The 26,160-nt window shown below is 39.9% G+C and overlaps 1 protein-coding gene across 4 annotated transcripts in view; it reads right to left on the bottom strand.

Annotated features, from left to right (window-relative positions):
* The window catches only part of tle2b (TLE family member 2, transcriptional corepressor b), a 79,601-nt gene that overhangs the window by 26,463 nt on the left and 26,978 nt on the right, over positions 1 to 26,160 (bottom strand). For all 4 annotated transcript variants that reach the window (XM_037974297.1, XM_017407160.3, XM_017407158.3 and 1 more), the window contains exons 4-5: positions 18,662 to 18,706; positions 463 to 525 (exon numbers count right to left, since the gene is read on the bottom strand). In XM_037974297.1, the coding sequence (XP_037830225.1) occupies positions 463 to 525; positions 18,662 to 18,706 (108 nt within the window). The remainder of the gene's footprint in view (positions 1 to 462; positions 526 to 18,661; positions 18,707 to 26,160) is intronic.

Below are 26,160 nucleotides of genomic sequence, written 5' to 3'. Positions count from 1 at the left end.
AGACTTTAAACTGGTCTCATGCACGCATAAAATACAGCAGAATTATTGTTTTTGATTTCTTCATTTTAAAACAGCAAAAAATGTCCTGTTTAACCAGGACTTTAATTGTTACAGAGATCTGTTGACTGATTTGCTTTTTCTTTTAATCACAAACACTGAGAGAGACGATGTAATAAACAAGTTTAATTTTCTGTAGACCTAGTTGACAAGAGGAAGGTAATGAGCTGTGCCTTTATCAATATGCATGCTTGCAGAATGCTTTAATGAGTATATGAATTGTATCAATTAACACCTATATGCTGCAAATTAGAGCTAGTGTTTAATATCTACACCTTTTAACTCGCTCTGTTTCGAATGATGTGTTCACATTTTGTCATTGAGGCACCGAAGGCGTGAATGGTTGTGTTCACTTTATATGTGTGCATATTTTGTGTGCCTATAAGTGAGTCTGGCAGCACTTACCTCCTGAGAGAGGAAAGGGATGATCTGAGCACAGATGGCACTGAGACGCTTGACAATCTCTGCCTGTGATGGAGAAAAAAAAAAGAGAGAGAGAGAGAGACAGAAGGAAGGAGAAGGTATGATATTTAATCATGTCGCATGTTGTAAGGTGGTAAGTACACAATGAACGCGGCACGTACGACACACCTTTACAGCACATTAAGTCTTTGTTGCATTCAAACACTTTCTTAATGAGTGAGGTCTGTCAGTGACAGCTCTATGAAACCGAGACAAGAAAAATACAGGAGGGGGGTGTGGGAGTGAAGAGCAACAGTCATTGTTGGGTCTTTTAGCACCTTCACACTCTCATTTGTCTCTTACGTGCTTCAGTTTTCCTCCGTCCCCCACTTTTTCTTTTCACAACACACAAACATAAAAGATAACAAGCATATATTTTTAAAATGAAGCTTAGTTTGCTTCTTGTCTTCATACATCTGAGGTTATATTTTCACCCATTCATTCACTCACACATTAAAGTACCCATCCTGAGAATGCAGCTGTGTGTACATGTCACATATGATAAAAACATAAAACTAACACACACCCTCATCCTGTGTCTCTCACACACACACTCACACTGAACCTCTGCGGTGTGTCTAATTCTATCTGTCTGAGTGCCCTCAGCCTCATTTTGTTCTCTTCTTCACTCAGCCGTTCTCCCTTTTTCTCCAGCAGCTCTCACACTGAGCCATTATTACACTATTCATCCTCTTCCTCCTATCCCCCCCCCCCCATCTCTCTCTCATGTCGCTTTTTAGCTTTGTCTGGTTTTCTTCCATCTTTCTGCTTTTTGACATCATTTTCTTTCTCTCCATTATAATTTATTCTCCCTCTTTTCCCTCAGATGCCCATTTTTCTTCCCCCACATCATCAGCTGCTCTCATCAGTTTTCATGTTACTTTGCTGCCGTACTTTTCTCCCGAATATTCGGCTTTACTCTCCCCCTTAACTCTCAGATTTTCTTGCTTTCTCTCCATCTTTGCTAAAACATGTTCCAGGCTTTTGAGGAGGACAGGAAGCCAGCATAGGCAGCATTAGGGAGCAGCTGAATGATTGGCAGGGCAGTATACACAATCATACAAAGGCTCTGACATGAACAAAAAACACAATCAGCCATCTCTAATCATGAAGTTAAAAATCAAGCAATCACCAGAAACACTGTTCTGTTTTGTGCACAGACACCGCCTCGTGACATCTGATGTGTCAATGTATGCAAGTGCAGGTGGGTGAAGCTCCTGTGTGTTTGTACAAAGTGCACGCCCAATGATCTTGTGTGTCTGCTGACCACAAGGAATAAAGTGAGAGTGAGAAAAGAAAGTCTGGCAGAATAGATTTTCTTTCTCCACCACAAGTGGAAATATATTATTGTGTCCGCTGCCGACGTGAGACCTGAACTGCTTTAAACCCAATGCAATCATCTTCCTGTATTCAAGTGGTGTCTGCTTGACTACACCGGATCCTGCTCTGCTCCAAACGCTTCTACACGATTGCAGCAGGAAATAAAACAAGGCTCTCAGGACCCGCACGGCCGGAGTCCGCATACAGTGTGGAGTATCGAGCTTGAAATAATAATAATCCCACAGTAAAATCATGCACAAAATGAACGAGTTGCTTCATTTTTTTCTTACAAATAGATCCGTTTCACCTGTTTTGCATCTATCAGCAAGGCTCGGAATCTAAAGAGGGTTTGTTTTGTCAAAAATGCTCACAACTGTGAGAAATGCGATCAATAATTGCTCCAGCCTCAATGTGTGTGGTTCACTTACACCGACAGTTTATTTGTGACAAGCTCTTGGAATAAAAGACACACATTCACAGACTTAAAGTCTACATTTTGTTTGAATGAATGATCCTCCTCTGTTTATATCTCTGTGAATACACCAGATTGCATCCGACCAAACAACAGGTTGTGCTCAGCCCACAGACTGACTCTGATGACCTGACTCAGTTGTGAGCAGAAAAAGTCAGTCTGATGCCGAGCAGTATGTTTGAAGCAAACAAAATCTGACAGGACTGACCTGACTACGCCTGGCTTTTGAGGCTGTTTTCATCTGGTCTTTTCTGACTTTGACTGAAAACGACGCCGTTAAACCTAACTGGATAGATATGAATAAGAAAGGTGGAAAGAGCAGAGAAGAGAACGTACAAAAAATATATATATTGTCCAAAAAACTGATTAGATCAACAACCTCTAGCTCTGTGCATCTTTGAATCTGTTACTTTTATTGGGCTGGGTGATATGACCTAAAAATAATGATATTTAGGGGCTTTATTGCAACACATAAGATCTATCTATCTATCTAAATGTTATATAAAACACTTGCTCTTAATGACAGTTACTCTTAATCCTTTAATATAAAAAAATGCACTTGTGTGATGGTTACTTGTATGCAAAAGGGATCAAATTTGAATATAGTTATAGTATTTTTATTCCTATAAATCAAGCAGCTGCACTCATGAGCTGTTAGTTCTTCCTTTTGTGACCTAGTTTTCAAAGTCCTTTAACAAAGGGAGCTAATTGCAACAAGAAATGTGCCTAAAATAAACTTATATAAAAAAAAGAAAACAGAAAGGCACTTCAGACCCATATAAAGTGCAGTTCATCTGTTTGATCATGTCTGTAACCATTATTAAGGAAGAGTTAAATACTTGTCACGTGTCTGATTTGGCAAATGACGAAGGCGTTTGCTTTGCTGCCGGTTCCTTTCGTACTGCAGTGGGTGCACCTGTAGATTTGTTGGGTTTAAAACACTCTTCAGATAGCAGTGAAGAACATTTCAGCTGCCGCATGTTTTGCAGGTATCTGCATTTGTTTATCGTATAACTTACAAAATCCATAATGGTGTCAGACAGTTCCAGTGCTGTTGTTCTTTGGAAATAAGTTGTTTTTCAATAAAATTACAGACTCTGAAAAACTCCATTAGGCTCCTGTCCTTCTCTTCTAACACATAAACGCTTAATGAGGAGACAGTTCTGCACTGTGTGTGGAGCTTTAGGAAAGGTGTCAGTGTAACTAGAGTCCCCCTGAATTAGATACAGTCAGCTATAACACTGCTGTGATGATTTACTCTCTTCTTCTTTCGGTTGTTCCCTTTTCAGGGTTCGCCACAGTGAGTCATCCTCCTCCATCTAACTCTGTCCTCTGCATCCTTTGTCCTCTCTCCCTCTATGACTTCTCTAACTGCATCCATATATCTCCTCTTTGTCTTTTTCCTGGCAGTTGCATCTCTAACATCCTTCCACCAATATCCCCACTGTTCCTCCTCTGCACGTCCAAACCATCTCAGTCTGGCCTCTCAAACTTTATCTCCCAGTCCTTCAACCTGTGCTGTACCTCTGATGATCTCATTCCTAATCCTGTCCATCCTTGTCCCTCCCAAGGAGAACCTCAACATCTTCAGCTCTGCCACTTCCAGTTCTGTCTCCTGCCTTTTTGTCCGTCCCACTGTCTCCAAACCATACAACATAGCTGTTCTCACCACTGTCTGCAAACCTTTCCTTTGACCTATGCTGACACCCTTTTGTCACAAACCACTCCTGAAACTTTTCTCCATCCACTCCATCCTGCCTGGACTCTCTTCTTCACCTCTGTAGCACACTCCCTGTTTTCCTGGACAGTTGACTATAAGTCCTTGAAGTCCTGCACCTTTGTGACCTCTGCTCCTTGTAGCCTCACTGTCCCACCTGCCTCCCTCTCATTCACACACAGATACTCTGTCTTTCATACCTCCACCTCTCCAAGTTCCCTTCCACCTGTTCCCTGTTCTTACCACAGATGGCAATGTCATCTGCAAACATCATAGTCCACGGGGATTCCTGCCTGACCTCATCTGTTAGCCTGTCTATTACCAGAGCAAACAAGAAGGGGCTCAGAGCCGATCCTTGATGCACTCCCACCTCCACATTGAAGCTATCTGTCACTCCAACAGCACACCTCATCACTGTCTTGCTGTCCTCCTTCATGTTCTGCTGTCCTCATACATGTCCTGTACCAGTCTAACATACTTCTCTGCCACTCCAGATGCTCTCATACAACACCACAGCACACTGTTCTATGCTTTCTCTAAATCCACAAAAACACAATGAAGCTCTTTCTGACCCTCTCTGTAATTCTCCATCAACATCCTCAGAGCAAAGATGGCATCTGTGGTGCTCTTTCTTGGCATAAAGCCATCCTGCTGCTCACAAATAGTCACCGCTTGTCTAAGTCTAGCTTCCACAACTCTCTCCCAGATCTTCATCGTGTGGCTCATCAACATAACCCCCTGTAGTTGCTACAACTCTGTACCTCACCCTTGATCTTAAAGACTGGCACCAACTCACTTCTCCTCCATCCTAAGGTATTTTATCACTCTCAAAAATGCCACTGAATGATGAATAATATTCAATGTTCACAATTTAGTGACATCTCATGTGGAATAAAATACAATACATCAAGTATATTCAATATATCACCCACCCATAACTGGAACTATAGTCACTGTACACTGTATTGTTCCTACTTTCCATTATTTTCTGTCTATTTTCATTGGTCCTGCTAGTTAAAGGTGTAAAACATCCAAGAAAATATTCTGTGCTGGGTTCAGGCAGTCTGAGCTGAGCCAGGTGTCAGCAGCAACACATCACAGTTTCATCCCACAGCCGGCCAAAGCACAGCCACCAGGGAGTACTGGCAAAGATTGGCCGGATGGAGGGATGCCTGAATGGGTATGTACAAAGCAGGAGAGAGGACTCGTCAATAAAACACCTGAGGGCAGATACGCTGCCAGCTGGCATGGAAACGGATAGTGACAGAGAGAGAAAGGCTCTACGTGAAACAGATCAAATATAGAAAGTGAAGCTGTTCTACGAGAAAAATAAAACCGGAAAGCATCTCCAAAATTTCAACTACTTTCAGGAAGAGGTTGAAAAAGGGAGGAGAAAATTAGGAAAATAAAGGAAACTTGCCAAAGAAAACTACACTTGCCATTTCACTAAATTACCAACAGGATAATAACAACAAAATATTTAAATGATCACAGTACCTTTCTACTGCAACCAAAGATTGATATATTAAGGATCGAATGTAGCTAGCTTATCTTTTTTTTTTCAGTAAGATGAAGAGATCTTTGTTGGATTTGCATGTTTTCTTTACCATATATATTTTATTAGCAGTGCAGAAAACCTAGATGAATACCAAAACTTATCATCAAAAAGCCAAAACTGTGCGTCTTGAAGAAAACAGTCAAAAGAATTATTTTAACCAAAGAAATTGCATTTTCTGCAATATTGCAGTGTGAATTTAAAAATTAGCAAGACAATAGCTAAAAGCATAAGAAGACCAAAATAGAGCAAGTATGCTAAAGTAAATTTCAGAAAATAACGTTTTTTAAGGAAATCTTTTTGTGTTTCTGTGAGGAAAACTTTGAAAATCAAGCCAAATTATTCAAAAAGTGTAAAAGTTACAAATACTAAAAGTCATAGCGCAGTATTCCTGATCGAGCTAAACGTTTCAATAAAGTTATGGTCAAAATAGCACAAAATATGTGTAAGTAGTTTGCAAGTTGCAAAAATGGAAGAAACTATAAACAGGAAAACAACAGTTTGAATGAAAGGATGAGAGGAAATGTCTTCAGCTCATTTTCACAGTTCATACTGAAACTATGCCACCTCAAAACAAACTCATTCTGTGGGAAACATTTTTAAAGACAAAAAAAAATCCAAAATACTAAATCTTTAATCACTATTTATTTCAGGTTTAGCAAAACTGCAGTTTAGATATCTCCTAAAAAAAACCTTTCCAGAAGTTGATGCTAGCAGGTAACAAGCAGCAACGTGTCCACATTTAGCGAGTGTGTGAGTGAGCAGAGTGCATGTTTGTGTTTGGAGGTGGATTGTTCCTGTGTGAGCATGCTGTGTCTGCTCCCAAACACAGAATTGTAGAAACCCTGGATAATATTAAGACAAATAAAGGGATTAGAAACTGCAGACAACTGAACTAAATAATTGAGTATAATGTGAGAAGTTGCCACACATGTTGGCATGTGTTTCCAAAAGACTTACCATATTCATTTTCAAAGCCACACATTGTGTGGTAATATTATTTCTGGAATTAGTACTTATGATAAAGAAAAAAAAAGGTCTATTTAAACATATACAATAAAAGATTTGATTTCACAACAAAAGGAATGTGAGCTTTACTTTTGCAACACAAACAGCTTCTACATTGACGTTCAGAAAATAAAAGTTGTGCTTGGAAGAGAAAGTGCAATTCTCAGTGTTTGGGGGGGGAAACTCCCTCACTCAGAGTGCAAGCCACTATCATTATAGCTGCTGCCCTCTCCTTACTGGCATGTCTAACCCACACAGCAAACACAACGTGCTCCGGCCTGTTCTGCAAAGGCTGTCAAAAAACATTGAGTGAAAATGTCTAACAGAAATAGAAACGGTTCAAACGGGTATGTAGAAAAGGCATTAGTGTGAAAATAATGTAGATGGATATACAAGTCGAGTGCACACTTTTCACTTTTGACATTAACGCAAGCTTCAACTAGAACAACAGAGACACCTCCTCCCTGCTAAAGTGCAGCATTGTGTTTGGTACCGGAGCGTGACGGTTAGCAACAGTGACCGCCTTCATCTTGCCAATAAAGCTTGGTGAATCTGAATGTGATGAGCATGGGCCGAGATTGGCACAGCAGGAGGAAAATGGTGCCCAGTGTGCTGAGGCACTGCCAGCTGTGCCAGTCTCAGAGTTGCACTATAGCTGAGAGCGCCAGCATTGTGTGTGTGTGTGTGTGTGTGTGTGTGTGTCAGTGATGCCGCTCGACTCACACTATTTGCTCTCTGCCATCACTCTTACTTCCTATTCTGTCCCTGTTCTCAGCACCTCTCTATGCATGTTGCTGGAATGGTTGCTGGTTTGGACCTTTGGTTGGAAGCTGGCAATAAGAGTGATCAATGTTTGAGAAGAAACCAAAAAAACAGTAATAATAATATTTCAGTACATACCAAGTTAACTTTATCTTGATGGAGGTTTTACAAAACATTTCATCGTGATAAGGTAAGCACTGACTCGTATTCTTGTGCTTCCAATAACCTATTGGAAATTCAAAATGATCATATTATGGTATCCTTTTTAGCTGCCACCCTTTCTTCTGTTGTATTAAAAATCTTTTGTGTGTGTGTGTGTACAGACAGTGCTGCATAAATCCCTTTGTTTTCCTCCCTTTACTTGTCTTCCTCAAATTTAAATGATGCCTGTTTAATGGCTAGCTTGGCATGCCTCGAACAAAGATTGACCTGCTGCTTGAACTCCTCCATTTATTTTACTCATCAGAGCAAATTGGGCTTTTCAGGAAGGAGAGTTAAAGGAAAGGAGGATAAATTGGTGCAGGAGGGGATGATAGGTCCTCTAGCTATGTATTATGAAGAAAATAATTTGGTATTTGAACACAAAGCATGCAAACTTGTTCTATAATCTCTAAATAGCATTATGAATCTTTAAATGAGCACATTATCGACTGAATCACATTTTAAAACAGTTTTAGATTCAAATGGTTACAAATGTATTCCTAAAAACCTAAAATTTCTGAGAGGACTTTAGTTTGGTTTGTTCATGTGTTACAGTAATTCAAAACTTGCCTTAAAAGTTAAAAAATAAATAATAAACTGAGTTATGCTGGGTCCTGTTCATATATCTCTAAGGTGAATTCATGGGCAGTATATAAAAGATGGATGTGGTATCCTAGTCTAAAAATAAAGCCAATGCTAAACGTAAACTTGCATTTTGTCAACTGGGCAGCAGGGGGAGACTCTTTTCATTAAAGTTTAAAAAACAAAACTTGCAAAATCAAAGAGACTATAATGAAATGTTTATTTCTTGTTTGAATTATTGAAACAAAAACCTCTTCTAATTGAGTTTTTGGTCTTAATTGTTGGTTTTGTGTCCTCTTAAATACAGCGCAATTTTTCACAGCACAATGAAAATAGCCAAATTTGGGTCCTTTTTTTCCCTTTCAAAATGCAGTGCCATGAATGGATTCCTGGCAAGGCCATGCAACATCTCCTGATGCCTCACAAGCTTTATAATGTGTTTCTTTGCTGTCTGTAGTTTGTGCTAATTAGACTGCTCTCTCCTCTGCGAACAGTCTCAGGTAAATATTTGTAGTCAGTGATGTACTAATCACCCACAGATTGAGGTTGCAGACAGAGCTGTTCAATGGGAATAGCCTTTCCTGTTTCCTCTCTTTCAAGACCTCCCCTCCCACCTCCCCACCCACTTCCTCTTTTCTCTCTCCATGCCATCAGCCCTCCTGTTTTTCTATTCTGTTGGCTCATTTTCCTCCTCCCCAGTATCTCTGTCTTTCTTACTCTGTGTCCTCTCTGTTTTCCCTCAGTGCACTTGGCCTTGCTCTTCGGCTCTCCCTCCCTCTTTGCCCTCCTTCTTATTCTCTCTCATTTCTTCCTGCTTCTTCCTGCATCTGTCTGCCCCGTTTCTCCCTTGGAGTCTCTTTTCTTTTTATGCTCACTCTTGGTTTTTTTTCCCCCTTCCTCATCTCTCTCACTCTCTCTCTCCTCTGGGCAGCGTGCCAGCTCCTCTTCCCTGGCACTGAGCCAACCTCTCTCCTCCACGTCTCCCCCTCCACCCTCCCCTTCCTCTATCCCCCTTGCCTCTGATTGATGGCCCCTCTATTCTGGAAAGAGAGGAAGGGAAACGGGGAGAGAAAGAGACAGGAAAGAAGAGCAGAAAAGTGCAAACACACATATATAAAAGCACTCAAAGGTACACATACATGCATCCCCAGCATCATGCACACGCACAACAATGGCACTCACAACTGTGCTCGCAGAATCTACCGCAAACAGTAGTGCACATACTTCTAAGCAAATGGGGACATAGAAAATCAACCCAAACAGAGCAGGGACTAGGACACACAGAGCGAGCAGCCTTCCGATGTAAAACCAGCAAGCGCGCACACACACACACACACTTCCTCTGACACAAAGACAACGATTCAACTTTCTGTGAAGAACCAATACAAGATGGGCAGCAGACCAGGCAACACAAACACTTAAAGACAGCTCAGCTCCAGCACTCTTACAAACACATACTGAAATACCAATACATGCTCAAAATACATGTATATGAGACACATGCATGGTCCACACACACGTCTCTGCAATAAACAGCTGCAAACTGTGTATGTGAACACACACAGGCACAAGTATACCAAGTCTATACATCGGTCTGGGTTGTAGATGTAAAGTTCCAGACCTTTCACTGCTCTCCTCTTTGACTTTAAATGTAAACAAAGCCCTCAGTCGCATTCACACTGTTCCAGCTTACAGTGACAGACTGCAAACAGCCTCAAAGTCATGTTGTCTTCAAGCCCAGCAGACAGGACAAAGTAACCAGAGTGGCAAAGCTGGCTGCACAACACAGTCACAAAAAAATATACAGCTAATACAATCAATGTGTTGTTGTATATTTAGTTATTTGCACCTTAAAGAAGTTGATACGTACACATAATAAATTACTGACTAATTACTGACTTGTATCTGCTTCATTGGCGCTGAAATACTTTGAACTGGGCAGTACATACCAAGCACTGCAGAGTCAGTTTTTTCTTAATGAGTTGTACTTTTATAAAATGTTTTTAAAAATGTGTTCCTTCTTTTGAGAAGAGGCATTTGTATAAATTAATGTTTGACAAAAAAAAATGACCACGTCAAACCATTGTTTTTTTTTGCATTGTTAAATAGTTAAATAAAGCAAAAACAAGAGACTAACTGCTAAAACTCCAAGAGCTGAGGTGAGTTCTTCTGTTTCTATCATAAGATCTTTTCCAGCTGCAGCTAAATTTGAACTTTTAGGCATTTAAATTAAATCCATTTAACAAAGACATAAATCCAAAGCAATTCACAAGTGCAGGCTCATTTGTTTAGTTTCCTTAAGAATATTTTGACATGTAACCTAGATATCAAAGCAGAGACTTTCAGATTGAAGGACAACCACTGCTCTGCCTGAGCTAAACCGGCCGCTTTACAAACGTTTTATTGGCAGACTTACTTAAGATAAGAACTGACACAAATTGGCAGACAAATGTCATAAGTTTACAGGATTTTTTTGTCTAGAATGTGTCAGGTTTGTGCACGAGTTCATTTATTAAGTTCAGACAATGAAGTTTGTGTTGAGAACCGAGGAAACGTTTTATTCTGATTACTCCTCCAGTTTGTTCCTACCTGAGCAGCTGCTGCTGTGGAACATTTGAACGGAGGACAAGCATTGAGGCATCATTCTTCCTGAAGACATTTTACTGTCCAATAGGGATTTTGACAAGCTCTTTTAGCATTCCAACAAATGATTCATTAAACCGCAATTTGTTCATCTTCATCGTTCCTGTTAACTGTCGCTTTTTGTTTACGCGAAATGAACGGAACGCAAAGTGAAAATGTTATCAGAGACGAAAACCAGACTATAAAGATGCTTTTTCCCAATTCTGGCAACCTATTTGGTCCAATACAAGCATTGGTTGCTACTCTATAGCGGCAAGCTTTACTCCCAACGCACACACACACACACACCAATACAGACTGAAGCTGCTCAGAGCTACTCTGCCAGAGTTAAAAGCTATTAAGCTAAAACGCTAGCTCCCTGGGAATTTAATGACTCATTTTTCTCTCATCTCCCTCTTTCTTCTGTCACAGTTTTTTTTCTCTCAGTTTAATATTCTATCATTCCTAAAAGATTGTATCACACAGTATCCAGGCTCTCTCTCAGTCTCTACACCCCATTATTCACAATTGAGCTCTGTTGTACACAACTGCACATGGTTTGAACAGAGGGAGTGAGAAGAGGAAGGAGAGAGGGACAGACTTCAAAGCCACGAGCAAACACACACACAAACAGAGCACAGATGCTCCAACATGTGCAAAGAGAGGCTGCACACACCACTGATCAGAGAGAGTGCAAACACACAGCACAAACACACACATTTAAAGTGCTTTGACCTCTGGAAAGCCTGTTCTAGTTGACCCGCATGTGCACTCTGCTCTTAATCCAGCTCTTTAAATAAAACTAGTAAAAAAAAAAAAAGAAATCACTGGATTATAGACACATTGGGTGGTGGGAATGAAAGGAAAAAAAAGGAGGTACAGGATATGGAAAGACTGAGGCTCAGAAAGAGAGAGAAGCCAAATCCTATTATGAAGCAAAGCGGCAAGTTGAAAATGAAGGCATTTCTCCCAAAGGAGCCGAGGATTCAGGTCGCAACTTCAGCCCAACATACCAATACACACACTCACACACCTGTGTACAAACATTAAAAAGGCCAGACAGCTCGAGCTAATTAGGAAGGCGGATAAGCACCTGCACACACATGCTCTTTTTTATATACAATGCAGGAGGTAAACAATCTTTTATATGATCTTCCTCCTCTTCTTGTCCTCTCCGTTTCATTAATTTTACTACTTCATTTCTTTGTTTACTCTCTTTCCCATATACATTTTTTTATACCTGGTTTGGTCTGATCACTGTTTTTCTGTCCAACGGAAACACACACACTTGTGCACCTCCACCCCAGCCTCATATGTATGGTGGTGAAATGAAAGAAGGGAACAGGAAGGAAGGACAGCCAGCTGCTTCATCTGTCCTCAGGAGTCCACAGGGGAAACGATCTGGCTGCAGAGCATCCTGGCTGTCAAACACAGCCTCCTATAATATCCTGCCTGCTCTGTGAGCCGCACTGTCTCTTTTTCTAACATTCTGATACAATATTACAATATAGTTAGCATATAAATATGCTTAAATGTATTATATGCAGAATTTACATATAAATACTCACACTGGTTCTTATAATATCCTGTCCAGCCATATAACCATTTGCTATCTATTGCATCACATTGGTTTTAATACATTTGTCTTAAACAATTCCCAACTTCTGCTTCTCAAGCTTTTATCTAATTTCTTTTAACTTTAAATGACTTTAAATTAGCACTGCGTTAGGACATCCACAACCCAGCTCAAGGACAAACTGACAACTTTTACTAAGGTGATGCTTTCTGCCACCTTCTTTTTTTCTGTTAACTTGCAATTTAAATATAGGGGATATTTTTAAAAACCAAATGTGACATTGAAAGAATCCTATAATGTCTCAAGCACATTTCTGCAGGACAGGCACTTTATTCAGAGTTTACCATTACCGACTCACGTACGGCCTATTGTCTGCATCTTGGTGCTCCAGAATAATGATTACATTTGGCCTCTTTGACAGCAACAATAGTTAGTCCTCAACTGAAGATCATAACAAGTTTATCTTTAAGAATTGAAGGTTCTGAATATTTCCACCAGGGTTTTTTCCAAGTTACACATCTAATCACAATAGAGCTCAGGGAAGCTTCACTTAAAGCTGTAATTTACTGAGGGTCATAAGGCAACAAGAAATGCTTGAAAGGCAGTGGGATGCAACATGCACTGTGCAAAAGCTTGAAACCACCCCTAAAATCTCTGCTTTTAAGCACCCAGACTTTCTTGTATAGTTTTAAAATGCTTTTTCATTTCTGTCCAGTTCCTGCATTTGACCACGAGAGCATGTTGTACAGAGTGTTTAAAAAGTAAGGACGAGGTGAGAACAAAAGAAAAGGTGATGGAGTTTAAAACCTTTCTACTGCATGTAAAAGTTGTGTCTTTAAGAAATAATTCAGCATTTAAGACCTGAGTCCGTGCCTGAGGGATGCAGTTGATCATCTATGCCACCTCCAGCTAATACCTCTTTGTTGATGCTACAATTATATTTAAAGTCTCTCAAAATGTTGTTTTTTGTAGATTTAACTAAATAAATTGGAGCAAGATGTGTCTTTGTGACAAGCTGCTAGTATAAAAAGTGCCTAAAGTTCCCAAATTGCTTGGTATGTATCAACATACACTTAAGTATCATAGCATGTTATTTAGTAACAGATTTAAGCTGGACTCATTTATTTCTTTTTACTCTTTTCAGACATCATCCTTGTTTAAACTTTTATATTACATACATAACCCAGAAATCATCACAGATCATCTGGCATATCATTTGGTGTTTGAATGGTGCACCGTAAAACTTGGATTACAGAAACAAACATGGCAGACGTGGATGTAAACGATGAAGAAAAAGGAGCCGTAAGAGCTGGCGCCAGGACTGATGTTTGTTTTTTGTTTATTTACGTCTTCCTGTTCTCCTGATGTTCAGGTTTTTCCAGGCTACACTCACTCTGAAGTTTCTGACTTACTGATAACCGTTTCAGGACACAGACCCGACAGAGACCCTGCTCCGTTTTCTTTTCCCACCCCTGTCATCCTCCCGTCATCCTGCTGCATTAATTACCATGCCGCACAAAAGCTTCAAATCTAATCATCACACGCCTCACACCAGCAACACATTCCCACATCTGTAAACTCCCCTGATCCAACAACTGGGAGCCACGGTGCAGAGCTGAATTACAAAGTCAGGGAATTTACATGTTGTGCTTATGCACATCGCTGGGGATCCGGGCAATAACTGCCCCGACCCCAGAAGTGCTATATCAATGAATATAGAACAACCGCAGAAAACAGAGTACAGTCCTTACAGCCTCCCTCGCTGCTCCTGGGGGATTCAGCTAGTATATATGAATATATGATATGATAATGGAAGTGAACCAAGTGAGATAATGCAGTGTGTGTGCATGCAGGTCACAGTATCCATACAGTTTTGAAAAGAAGGGAGGAGATGTTATCTTCCCCGTGCCTTTATACTGTTTAGATCCGATCATCACAAACAGACAAAGAGAAGAGAAGAGCGAAGGAGAGATGAGGGGCTGGAGATAAAGAGCAAGAGGGAAATTTATAACGTGGAAGAAAGAAGAAGAAGAAGAAGAAGAAGAGGAGGAGAGAAAATCATCAGAGGAAGGGCAGGAAGGCAAGAGATGACTGTTACAGCTCAATTAATGGCGGGACACGAGATGGCCTTGGCGCTGATAATGACAGAGCGCGTGCTGGAGAAAGAGACGGAGAAGCTGTGGCGGAGATCTCGACAGGATGTGAGGAGTAAGCTGGGAGGGGGGGCATGGAGGTGGAGAGGAAATAAGAGCAGATACTGTTAAATCTATTCATGATTCATTATTTCTTGCTGCAGCTCAAAGCTCCCCCCTCTCCCTCCCTTGATGTCTTTCTCTATGTGTCTCCCTCCCTCTTTCCTTTTCTTTTCTTGGCTCTAATTTTCATCTCCAGCTCTTTTTTTCCGCTTCGTCTGTTCTATGAGGTCTTTTTCTGTCACTTCTGAAGCTCCAGCCTTCCTGTTTACCCTCTCCTCTTTCATCCGTTCAATTAATCTCTTTCTCCTGTTTCCCTTCTCATCCCGGCTGTCTTTTTTCAGTTTCTCTCTCTGCTAACAGTTTTCTTTTTCTTCTACCGAGCTTTTTTCCCCTCTTGTACTCTTATCAGAATCCTCTTTCTTTCTTTTTTTTAAATCAAACTCCCTCTTTTGTAACATCTTTTCTTTAACCACTTCTTCCTTGTAGTCCACTTTCTTTTCTCTTTTTTCGGAATTTTGTCAGTAGTTTTCTAATGTTTTATTCTATATTATCCTCTCTGATACCTTCTTCTTTTGATTCAATTTTAACACAGGCTTCAGTTCTGTCTGTGATTCTTCATTTTTACTGCCCATCTCCTGACTTGTTTCTGACGTCATTCCACTTTTTTGCCACTTATTTTCCTGAACGCAGCTCTTTGGACTCCTGTCATCCTTACGATACTTTTTTCTTTCTGCTCGTCCTGTTTTCCACCCTCACCCTTTACTTGGCCTCCTTGCCTCTGTCACTCCCCTTCTCTTCTATCCAAGTCTAAAAGGTGCAGCCAGCATCCCACTACGTTTCCTCTTTTTGGCAACAAGAACTGACAGTCCAGCTCAGCTTGGCTTTGCCATTAGCTTCTCACTTCCTCCCTCTGGATCTTTTATCTGCTCCCTTCCTGCAGAGCCAAGCGTTTGTCTTGTGGTGACTAAAGTTTACCACTCTGTTTGGCACCGAAACAATTATTCCACTCTAAAGTCCTTTTTAACCTGGATTTGAATGATGCATTCAAATAAACTGAATTTGAAAAATATTTTAAACTCACATAAGATATGTAAAAACATGAAAATGATGAAACATGGCAATAGAATGTTTTAGCCTGGCAGTGTTTATCTCAGAGTTGGACAAGAAACTCTGAATGAATCTTAATGTACAAAATTCAATGTAGTACTTGTATTAGCTACTAAGATTCTTAGCTTTTTTCCCCATTTTAGTGAAATATGCACAACTGCTTATAATAATAATAATAAAAAAAGTGCAACAAACTCACTGAATGAGATATTTTTTAAAAGCAGTGAGAAAAGAAAGATCACATTTTGACATATTTTGATTTGGTAAGGAAAAATGTATGATTTGAAACAAAATGCTTAATTGTTTTAACAAAATGTCTTCTTTAAATCAGTCTAGAGTCATCAAAAACAGCTTGTCAGCCATTTTCTATAGCTGCTTAAGGAGGTATCTCACTAGGCTGTGACTGTATTCATGAAGGAGCCTCCAAAGTGTCTCAAATGTTTTTGGAGGTTCTCAGTTTCCTTGCATGACTCTCAAAGGCACGCAATCCTGTTGCATTAATTTTTCTCAAGCTAGTCACATAACTGCTAAAGGCATCTCAAACTTTTCTCAATTTTATAGTGGGACTCTCCAACCCATCTTCAGAGAGATAGATTTTGACACTTGCCAGAAAACATCTGGGGCACATGTCCAGGCCTAAAAACCACACCAAGGATCAATGATTATTATTAAAAAAACTAGTCCAAATTTGCCTACAATCATCTCCAGTGTGTAATCCAGTGGATCAAATCATAAACATGGGGGCAGATGCCAACATAGGTACAAAGTTGGTCAAGGCGAATGTGATGTGGATGGAGGTGGGCTACAGCCAAGGCATGATTCTCAAAAACTGGGCCCTTAAAAGCAGCCACACGACCTGCTGGATGCTTGTTATCAAAAACTCAGAAGTTGGTCAGACTGCAATAAAATAAGCCTATTTTTTTCTACAATTTTTGAGTCACAAACTAGTCTCCAACAGTCCCAGCCCAGTGAGATACCACCTTTAGTTCTGTTCAGGGTTACTAAAGCCTATCCCAGATGTCAATGCATGTTTAATAGGTGCAAAGTTAATCACAAAACCAATAACCAACCATACAAACACACACTCAGCTACAGCATGTTTAAACCTAAACACGCAAAACGAGCCAATCCCTCATAAAATGGTTCAAGCCAAGAGTTCAACTGAGAATCATCTCTGTGTCAAACGTCAGAACTACATGCATCACGAACATGCAACACACTAATTTCAATGTAATAGCTCCATGTTGATGTAAAAACAGGAATCTATTCCAACAATGCAGTGTGTCATTATGGAAAGTCTCTTTTCAATCTTTTAAAGCACAGGATTCTGGACTTAAGAAGCAAACCACAAGTGGAAAAATCCCTGCAGATACAGTACAGGGTGCCAGGTGCTTTTATTATTTTTACTGCAACAATGTAAATCAAAGTCAGGCTCCAGTGTTTTATCAGAATGTGATGAATGATGCCTCACCTTGAACACAACAGCATTATAACAGAACAAGCTCTTTCTTAACACCAGAAACGGAGCAACTTAAGCCAGCAGAGTAATATCAAGCTGTGTGTACAGTGCACACAGTGTTTGTGCGGAAAGCCAGTGTTTGATATCTCTCTGCTATAATTACCTCGATAGCTAAATGACACAAAGATTATGAGGTTAAAGAGCAGAGCACGGAGCCTTTCATTTGAAGGCGTCTCAGGGACCGTTTCAAACAATGAGCTGCTTTCTGAAGGTGTACGCCAAGAGCTCATTGTAAAAGTGAAAAATAAACCCACTCTTGTCTTGTCCTCCATGACAGCGTCTGACTCCACCACAGAGAGCCAGTTAGCATGACAGATAGATAGATACAGAGAGGGAGGGAGGGAGGGAGGCACAGGCAGTCACCTTAAAGGAAATGCCATTCAACTGGATAATGATTCTGTCTATCTGCAAAGAGCTCTATCAAACTAGAACAGGTTGCTTGTCTGCCTTTTTGTCCTTCTGCCTCGACATCTATCTGGCTGTCTGCCTGTCTCTCTGAATGCAATTTCACTGTCTTCCTCTCCTGCAAGCGGGACCCAGACAGCAATTAGTGTGGGGATTGACAAGCAGCCACGGGCTCCTGAGTGCACACTCTGCTTGTGAGACAAATGTCTTCATTCAAGAATACCAGCAAGGACAAGTGGAAATATTAGAAAATTCACAATGACCTTTCGCTACTGGTTCTGACCTCATATCTAGTCTCAGGACTGATATAAGAGCTCCGGAGGCTGATTTGACAATCATCATCCTGAAAATAATAACTAAGAAAGACTGCTTTTTTCGTGGTATAATCTGAACTGTGTTATAATGGGCAGCATTACATTTGGTCATGATTTGCTCACCTTATCATTGCCCGTTGTAGAAAAGTGAAGCTGGATGATAATGTTTTTGTGTGTTTGTGTGCCTGTTACCAAAATATCTCTTCAACCACTGGATGAGTTTTCATGAAACTCTCATTGGATGTGCAGCTATGACTGATTCAGTTTTGGAGTCAACACAATTCAAGATGGCCAGTACAGACAACGCCAAAAATGATTATATTTCAGGCAGTTTTACAAATATTGTGTTCAAGTTTGATGTGGTTGTAGCTGGGAATCATTCACAACACAGTCTGAGCGTGACAACTCACATAACGTCATTTCAAGGTTTGACCAAAACAACTCCAACTCCATAATTTCTCATCAGAAAACGATTTTAGTCTAAAACTCTGGCATGAACGGTGATGGGAGATATGCATTTCTTCACGGAACGGTAGGCCTTTAATTTACATGCATTGATAGAAGTTAGTAGAGCTAAAAAAAATAACAAAAAGTGCAAACCAACCAACACAAAATGTCACTTGTGGGTAATGATTGTTGATGTAAAATAAAATTTCCTCCTGCTTAATATAAACAGCTTCTACACAGAGTGACACACACACACACACACACACTTGAACTCCAAGTGTCTACGCAACAGTCTGACAAAACAAAACCATCCAAACAAAGTGAATATTATCTTTCTTACCTGTTTGTGCATCTCGATGTTGAGACCGTAGGACATTTCGTAGTACTGCGGAGACAAAAACAAATGACAGAGCATCGTTGGCATTCTGTTCACAACACATCAACACTCGCTTTTACACAATATTTCCAGTTGAACATCTGTTGCTCGGCATATGTTGCCGTTTATCACTGTGGTTTCTTTGAACGACGGGAGAAAAAAGAGAAGAGTGAAATAATGGGAGAGCGTGTGAGAGAACAACAAGTGTCTCTGTGTGTCTCGCTGTAATGAGGTGTTGGTGAAAGTTATGTGGCGTCACTGACTCAGTGTGTGTGTTTGTGTACATGTGTCAGGGAACTTCTCTGTTTTTTTTAACCAATTTTACTATTTTTGCCTATGTCAAATGAGCATGACAGTGTGTGGATGTTGCTATTCTCACTGTTAGTGTGTAAGACGGCGTGCCAATGAATATCAATGTATGGCGTCAGAATAATGAGACTCTGGGAGGGAATATTGTGTCCCTGCATCTGTGAGAGTAATGCATGCAAACAAAAACCTCTTTCACACCTGTGGCAATAGGCAGAAGTCTGTGCCAGGATATTTTCAGCAAAAACCTTGTGATGCAAAAGTGTAAATCTGTACGAAACGCAATGTCACTGGAAATCACACTGGTCAAAACCTCATCCGGCTTGAATCATCCAAGCTTAAAACAAGTGTGTTGAGCTGCTAGATTCTTAAGAAGAAACTAAACAAGTTTGTTACCTCCACATTTCACCATTATTTGCTAAACACACAAGCTCCTTGGTAAATCTATTGAAATTAAATACAAGTAATGGCATCAATCAGGTGTCATGAATGGGACAAGTTGGTAAAGAAACTTCTAGCAGAGGAATGACTGGAGGAAAGAAAAAGAAACAAAAACTTTAGTGACTTTTTGTTCTTGTTTTATTCTGATTTATTTCATATTGCAGCATTTGTTACCAGATGAAAACTCCACCTGCGGCTGACCAATTACTGTGGCCATAAATGGACTGCTTAAAGCTATAAATGCACAAATACTTCCTCTGATAAAATGACACAGAGTAAAGTCTTGTGGTCAGGTGTTAGCATCCACGTAAGTGATTAAACAATCACAGAGATTAATTCTCAATTACATTGACTAGAACTTCTAAATGTTTTTTAGAGTCTAAAAATAATATTTTACATGAATTTGAGCATAAAATTCTGGCCTCAAACACTGAATATCTGGATTATGTTATTCATATAGCTCAAACGTCTACATCTCTTATTTAGGTTCTGCACATTAACTCATACAGCATGTTTTTCAAACATACTTTGTCACACCTGATGATGATATTTTATTGAATACATCTGGGAATGTTTAGTTAAATACAAAAAAGATACAGTACCTGATACTTGATTTACAAACCAAATACTCGACTGACTTCTTAAAACAATCTTCAAACTGTTTTTGATCAAATAATCACAAACTCCTGCTCTGAACAAAACACATTCACATCACACAGACAGATAAGGAAGGTCAGCAACCCAACGAATTTATGGCAAACATCTTCTCAGAGTATACATGTGTTCGTGCACCTGGGTATTCCTGTGTGCGTTTGACAGCAGCACAATAAATAGTGTGTGTGTGTGTGGTAGCACCACTGCATGTGTGTCTTTCCTAAATATGTGTTTCTTTCTCTGCACTGTGTGCGTTTCCATGTGTGCATCGGTAATGTTCTCGGAGGTGAGCCGAATACAGACAGCGGGGATTCGTCATGGTGACAAAGGCGTCCTCTGCCACAGGACGGGCACCGCTCTGACTGATGAGAGGAAGACATGGCTCTTCCTCCCTCTCTGTATTCTCTTGCACATTTTCACTCGAGCGCTCTCTTCCCTCCATTTACTCCCCGCCTCATTCAGTTCCTCCCTCGCACTCCGAGCTCTATCTTTCAGGAACTGTCAGGCTGTCTCCCCCCTGCCTCCTCTCCTTCTCTCTAGTTATTCCATTCCTTCTTTTTTTTTGAGTTGTCAGGTGTTTTTTCACTCTTCTTTTCAGGATTTTTTTTTCTCTCAACTCATTTCATTCTCTGCCTCAATTAATCCGTGTTTGGACCATTCTACCCAAATTCAGATTCACTTTACTGTTAAAAACATGACAAAGCCCAAGACAACCACATTATATACTGCACAAGATCTACATGAAATAAAATAAAAGGTTTCTGCATTAACTTTTCACACAAAAAAATGTGATATTACCTCAAAGATATAATGGACAGAATAAAACAAACACATCAAACCACAAGGTGGATTTTGAACAGCCTCAATACATTTTCAAGCGTTTCGCCGGTTTTCCCCCCAGGCTGTGACATGCTCTGACATATTTTACTGCTTCAGTGGCAATGTCAGTCTTCCCCCAAAGTATATATTAAATTTGAGTCAGAAACAGTATGGAAATCCTACTGTTTGAGCTCTACTTATAAAAGTGAAGAACAGCTGAACTGTGAGTCAACCCAACTTATTCACTGAAAATCTTTTCTTTTCCTAAGCAATAATAAATGTGCAGCTTGTGGTTGCAGAAAAAATGTTATTTTGTTTTAAAAGTATCTAATTATTGGTCATTAAACAAGCAAAACTACTATGAAGATTACTAAAACTACTAAATGTATGTTTAAAAGGGTGTAAGACATCAAAATCTGGAAGGAATGTGGGGAACCAACATGTTTGAAGAAATAAAAAAAGATCTTAAATCACTGTGACCAAAACTGACCTAAATATTGGAAAAATGTAAAACTCAGATCTGAAGTGTTTCCATCTGGATTTCCTTTAGCTAGTCAGAAAACCAGAAACAATATGTCCCTAAAACATGAGGTAAGCTGACTTCTTTGGGCAGAAGTTGGTTCAGGGGGGTCGTAGGAAAGAGTTTTCACTCCTGGACTGTCCACCAGAGTCCAGACATGAACCCACATCACAATGTGCTCAACAAGACTTTCCACAGGAGTCTGAAATTCACTGCATCTTACTGAAATTAAAAATGACTGCAACTAGATAAAATAAGAAAGGTTGTGGCATTTCACAAGTTTATTTAAAAGCTGTCAGTGTAAATGCCCGCCACAGTTGAAGCTAAAACGGCTTACAGGACTTTTAGGGAACAGGCAGAGGACTCTGATCCTGTAACATGTCAGACAATTATAAATAAACTCTCATTTAAGGAAAAGATGAAAGTTCAAATGAATCATTTACAAAGGTTTTTAAAAAGTTTTGAATGAACAGAAGTTTCTTCCAAGGAAAATGAACTTTAAGTGCATCATTTAGGTTAAATTTAAAGTAGCTCAAATGTAATATTTATTAAATTGGAGCTCTTCAATAGGCAGAGCTTTCTTTTCTCAGAGCTAAAATACGCTGAACCTTTGATCATAAAGCTAGTGAATTACTCTTTTATTATTTCTGGATCAATTAACTGAGTACAAAGTGTAAAGTTGATGTTGAGTGTGGTAATTTTGTTTAAAGGTTGTTGCTGCGATGCTGCAAACTTTGATGAAAGGAGTTCCTCATGAAACACCTCATGTGTCCAAAGAATAATAAATGAAAACTGGACTGGATTTTCCAGGTATTTTGGGGGCTTTATGGTATAAAGTGGTGAAAGATTGTGAGAAGTACATTGGTAAAATGTGGAAGCAGTGAGCTGCCACGGACGTGCACGGCCTTCAGTGGGTCAGCGGGGACAGAAGATGGAAGCACCTAAATGAATTGTGAAGTGTGTAGAAATAAACTGCCTACTCCAAGTCATTCAGAGGCAGAAAAGCAGATTGGACAGCACTTCACAGTACAAACAGACAGCGAGTCAAAACAACTGCTAAGCCAAGTGAGTAGTAAGGGAGAGAGGAAAAAAAGAATATTCTGCAGCGACTGGATCAATCACTTGATTTCAACCCGATTAAGAAAACAAAACAAAGGCAAGAATCACCATAAACATCTAAATAAAGCTGCAGAAAAGATCTAGAAAAGGATCAAAAAGGAAACGGTGCTCCTGGCGTTTAGATTTTAGTCAATCTTTGCATGCCAAGCCCTCTCAAAAAACCATTTACAATCATTTAAGCTTAAAATTATTTGTTCTTTTTATATTTAAGCTCCTTAAAAAAGGTTTGCTGCCTCAAAAAGCGGAAATCCCCCATAAATAAAGAAAAATTCCTTCAGAACATTTGCAAATATTTCCCAACCCAAATTGTGCATGCTCAGGGCCTCTAGTGGCTGTGGGAGTTATTGCTCCTGATCAAAGACAACACGTGACATCATGACCACGTATTGCTGTTCTGGATGAGAAGTGTCTGCGGTAAGAGAGACCACAATAAATGCCGGTCTCTTTAAACCATGACCTGGACCTTGACCTAGTTTGTCGTGGTGCCACACTAATGCCTCCTCTTCGCTGTGGGCTGTCACCTTCCTCCTCCTGAGCATCTTCTCTCCTTTTCTCCTGTCAACACCTTCACCGTCAGCTATCCACTCTTTCACATTTTTTCTGTTCTGTTGTTGTTTTAATCCGTCTGTTGAATCCATCTCTTACAATTTATTCTCTTTACCCTTTAAGTTATTTTTATCAATCGTTTGTCTTTTTTATGCTCCCTTTCTAAAGCCTTTTTTATTTGCTGCTCTCTTTATATATTTTTTTTCTCCTTTTTCTCCCCATATTGAGCTCAACTCTATTTGTTTTCCTTTTTCAGTTTTCTCACATACAAACTGGCAAAAAAATAGAACAAGAAATCTTCAGATAGAAAAATACACACAGACATGCAACTGAGAGCAGAACATTAAAGCAGACAGGAGTAAACATATTTGAGTAGCCCTTTGTGCTTCCAGGTCTACATTTCCTCCAGCTCTCTCACAATGAAAGACATGTGACATCTCTTTTTGTTCTCCCTTCTCCTTCCCCTCCGTCGCTCATCGGCTTCTCTCCTTCCCTCTCCATCACTGCACCTCTCCCCGGTTCTCCTTGTCTTTTTAACTCAGTCCTGTCTGTCTCTTCTTATTAATTCTCCCTTTCTTGCTGCCATCAGCCTCTCCACCTCTCTGTCGTTACTCCGTTTCCATTTCTCTCCTCACTCCTCTTTCATTCACCCCCCATTCTCTCACATTTTCTTGTCATGCATTGGCTCACTTTTTCCTCAATGCACAAACAGCTGAGTGCAACAAAACCGAAGCCTCGGTGTTTGATTTCAATCTTGCAAGTAACATAACTCGCTTGAGCAGCTGTCTTCATTAAAGGCACAACATGCAGGAGTAAAATGAGATGTCTAACAATCAAATGTAAAGGTTCCAACTATAGACAAAATGCACAGTGTTAACCTGTTCCTAGTGAAGTCAGGAGAAAAGTAAACGTGATGGTGAGAGCCAGCACTGCACAGAAGTGTAGCAGAGGAGCAGCTGGACAGTTTAGCTGACGACAGAATCAAGGTGCATAATTTTAGTTTGAATGTGAACACCCGAACTGAATCTAAGCAGTTATCAGAAGAGATTCTCGACTGAAACCTCCTCAGAGTGGCCATCACCTAAAGGGTTCAAAGAAACATCTGAATAAGTCTTTACAGACAAATTTCATATCAACATAAACTGCATTAAACCACAAAAAAGGAACTAGAGTAGTAGTGTTCGATAAAAATAAAACACCTTACTAACAATTTTACATTTGGTTTGAAATATTTCAGTTTATGTCAGGTGGCTGTGCAGAGAACGGCACAGAAATGTTGATCCAAAAGATGCATTCTGGGTTGCGTGGGAGCTGGTGCCCATCTCCAGCAGACACTGTGCGAGAGGCGGGGGACACCCTGGACAGGTCGCAAGTCCATCACAGGGACACGTAGAGACAAACGAGACAAACAACCATTCACGCTAATGATGCATTCTTCCAAAGCAATAACCTCCTTTAAGAACTGCAGCTTTTAGAGTCACAGAAACGTAAACATCTCACTTATTAAATCAATTATATAAAATATCTGTAACCAGCACAACTGGTTACAGATGGTTATTGCATTTCTTTATCAAAAGAAATGCAATAAAAGGTTGATGAGAAAACTGGTTTGCAAAGCTAGAAGAAAAAACAAGGCCACAGCTGAAGAGTCTTGATGCATCTGTGCATGTTGATACTCAGCAGAGAGTATGCTCCACAGCATTTCAAGAATACGGCAGTCGTTTTTAAATTACTATCAGGATTAAAGCATAAAATTCAAAATGCAAACATCGCTCAAGTTTAAACAACCCACCAGAGTAAAATATAGTTAGCTATGCAAGCAGAAAACTTTGTGTTTACAAACAGTAAATTTTTATTTAATTATATTTGAATTTAGATACTTTGGATAGTTTAGCAATATTTCAAACTTTTTTTTTGCTGCTCAAGATTAGAAAACCACTTAAAAACACCTTTAGTGAAGCCAGCATACACTGCCTTATTTACATCAAGTCCAGCTCTGAAAAGTGAATTATTCAGTTAGAAGCAGATAAAATAGAGAATTTAGGATTCTCCACACCAGAAGATGCATTAAGACATAAATAAGCTATGAGCCACAGTTACATCAAACTACAGGGACAGCAGGCTCCATCTGTACATACTTTTTTTTTTATTTTTTAACTGTCAGGATTTCCTTGAGGAGCCTGAAGGAGAAGGCAAAATGAGTAAAATGTAGTAACAGTTGTCCAGTGGGCGTAGGCCAGACAGCAGTGAAGAAGTGTATTTGTATTGTAATATTTGCACCATCTGCACTTCACTCTATAAACTGTGGGCGTCAGGTTTGTTGAAACTAGTTGTTGGATATAGACTAACACTAATGTACTGCTGATAGCATGAAGTCTGACTCTTTACAAACATTTTCAAATAGATTCCATAAAGCTAATAACAGAGCTGTCTAAGTTACAGCTCTGGTGCTGTAAGTAAGAGGTGCACAACATAAGACTACATTAGGCTACAATAACAGCTGCAGGACTATGACTAATAACAGTTCTTTGTGCACAACTGAAATTGCAGCACTACAGTGTGTTTTGTCTGCCGTAGTCACTTTTTAATTGGTTCATCCGCTCTTGCTCCCCCAGCCTCCAATTATACCCCAAAGGCCCACAGTTTGCTGCTCTTATAGGATTCTTCTGTTCTGTCAGTTATCTCATTCAAGGTTCTGTGAAAGATCTTCGGCTTTATCCGAGTTCTCTTCCTCGCGTGCAGCAGACAGCAGGGCGCGTGTGATGGATACGTGTGCGCGAGTCCGTGTGGTGTGTTTTCAGCCTAAAATAAGGCATTCAGCCAAAGTGGCGGACGTCACCAAGAACGATAACACAGGAGAGGAAGAACGTATGTGTTTGTGTGCTTCGTTTATACAATCAATCAATCAATCAAATTTTATTTGTATAGCACATTTCAGCAGCAAGGCATTTCAAGGTGCTTTACATAATTAAAAAACAAAATAAAAACAGCATGTGACAATGAATAAACAGTAAGAAAGAGACAAACATCAAAAACCCGCACTCTAACCCTAATTTAG

Source organism: Kryptolebias marmoratus, linkage group LG24 (assembly GCF_001649575.2).
Source record: "Kryptolebias marmoratus isolate JLee-2015 linkage group LG24, ASM164957v2, whole genome shotgun sequence".
Lineage (NCBI taxonomy): Eukaryota > Metazoa > Chordata > Actinopteri > Cyprinodontiformes > Rivulidae > Kryptolebias > Kryptolebias marmoratus.
Note: the sequence above shows the minus strand (reverse complement) of the source record. Positions and strands in the feature narration are given on the sequence as shown.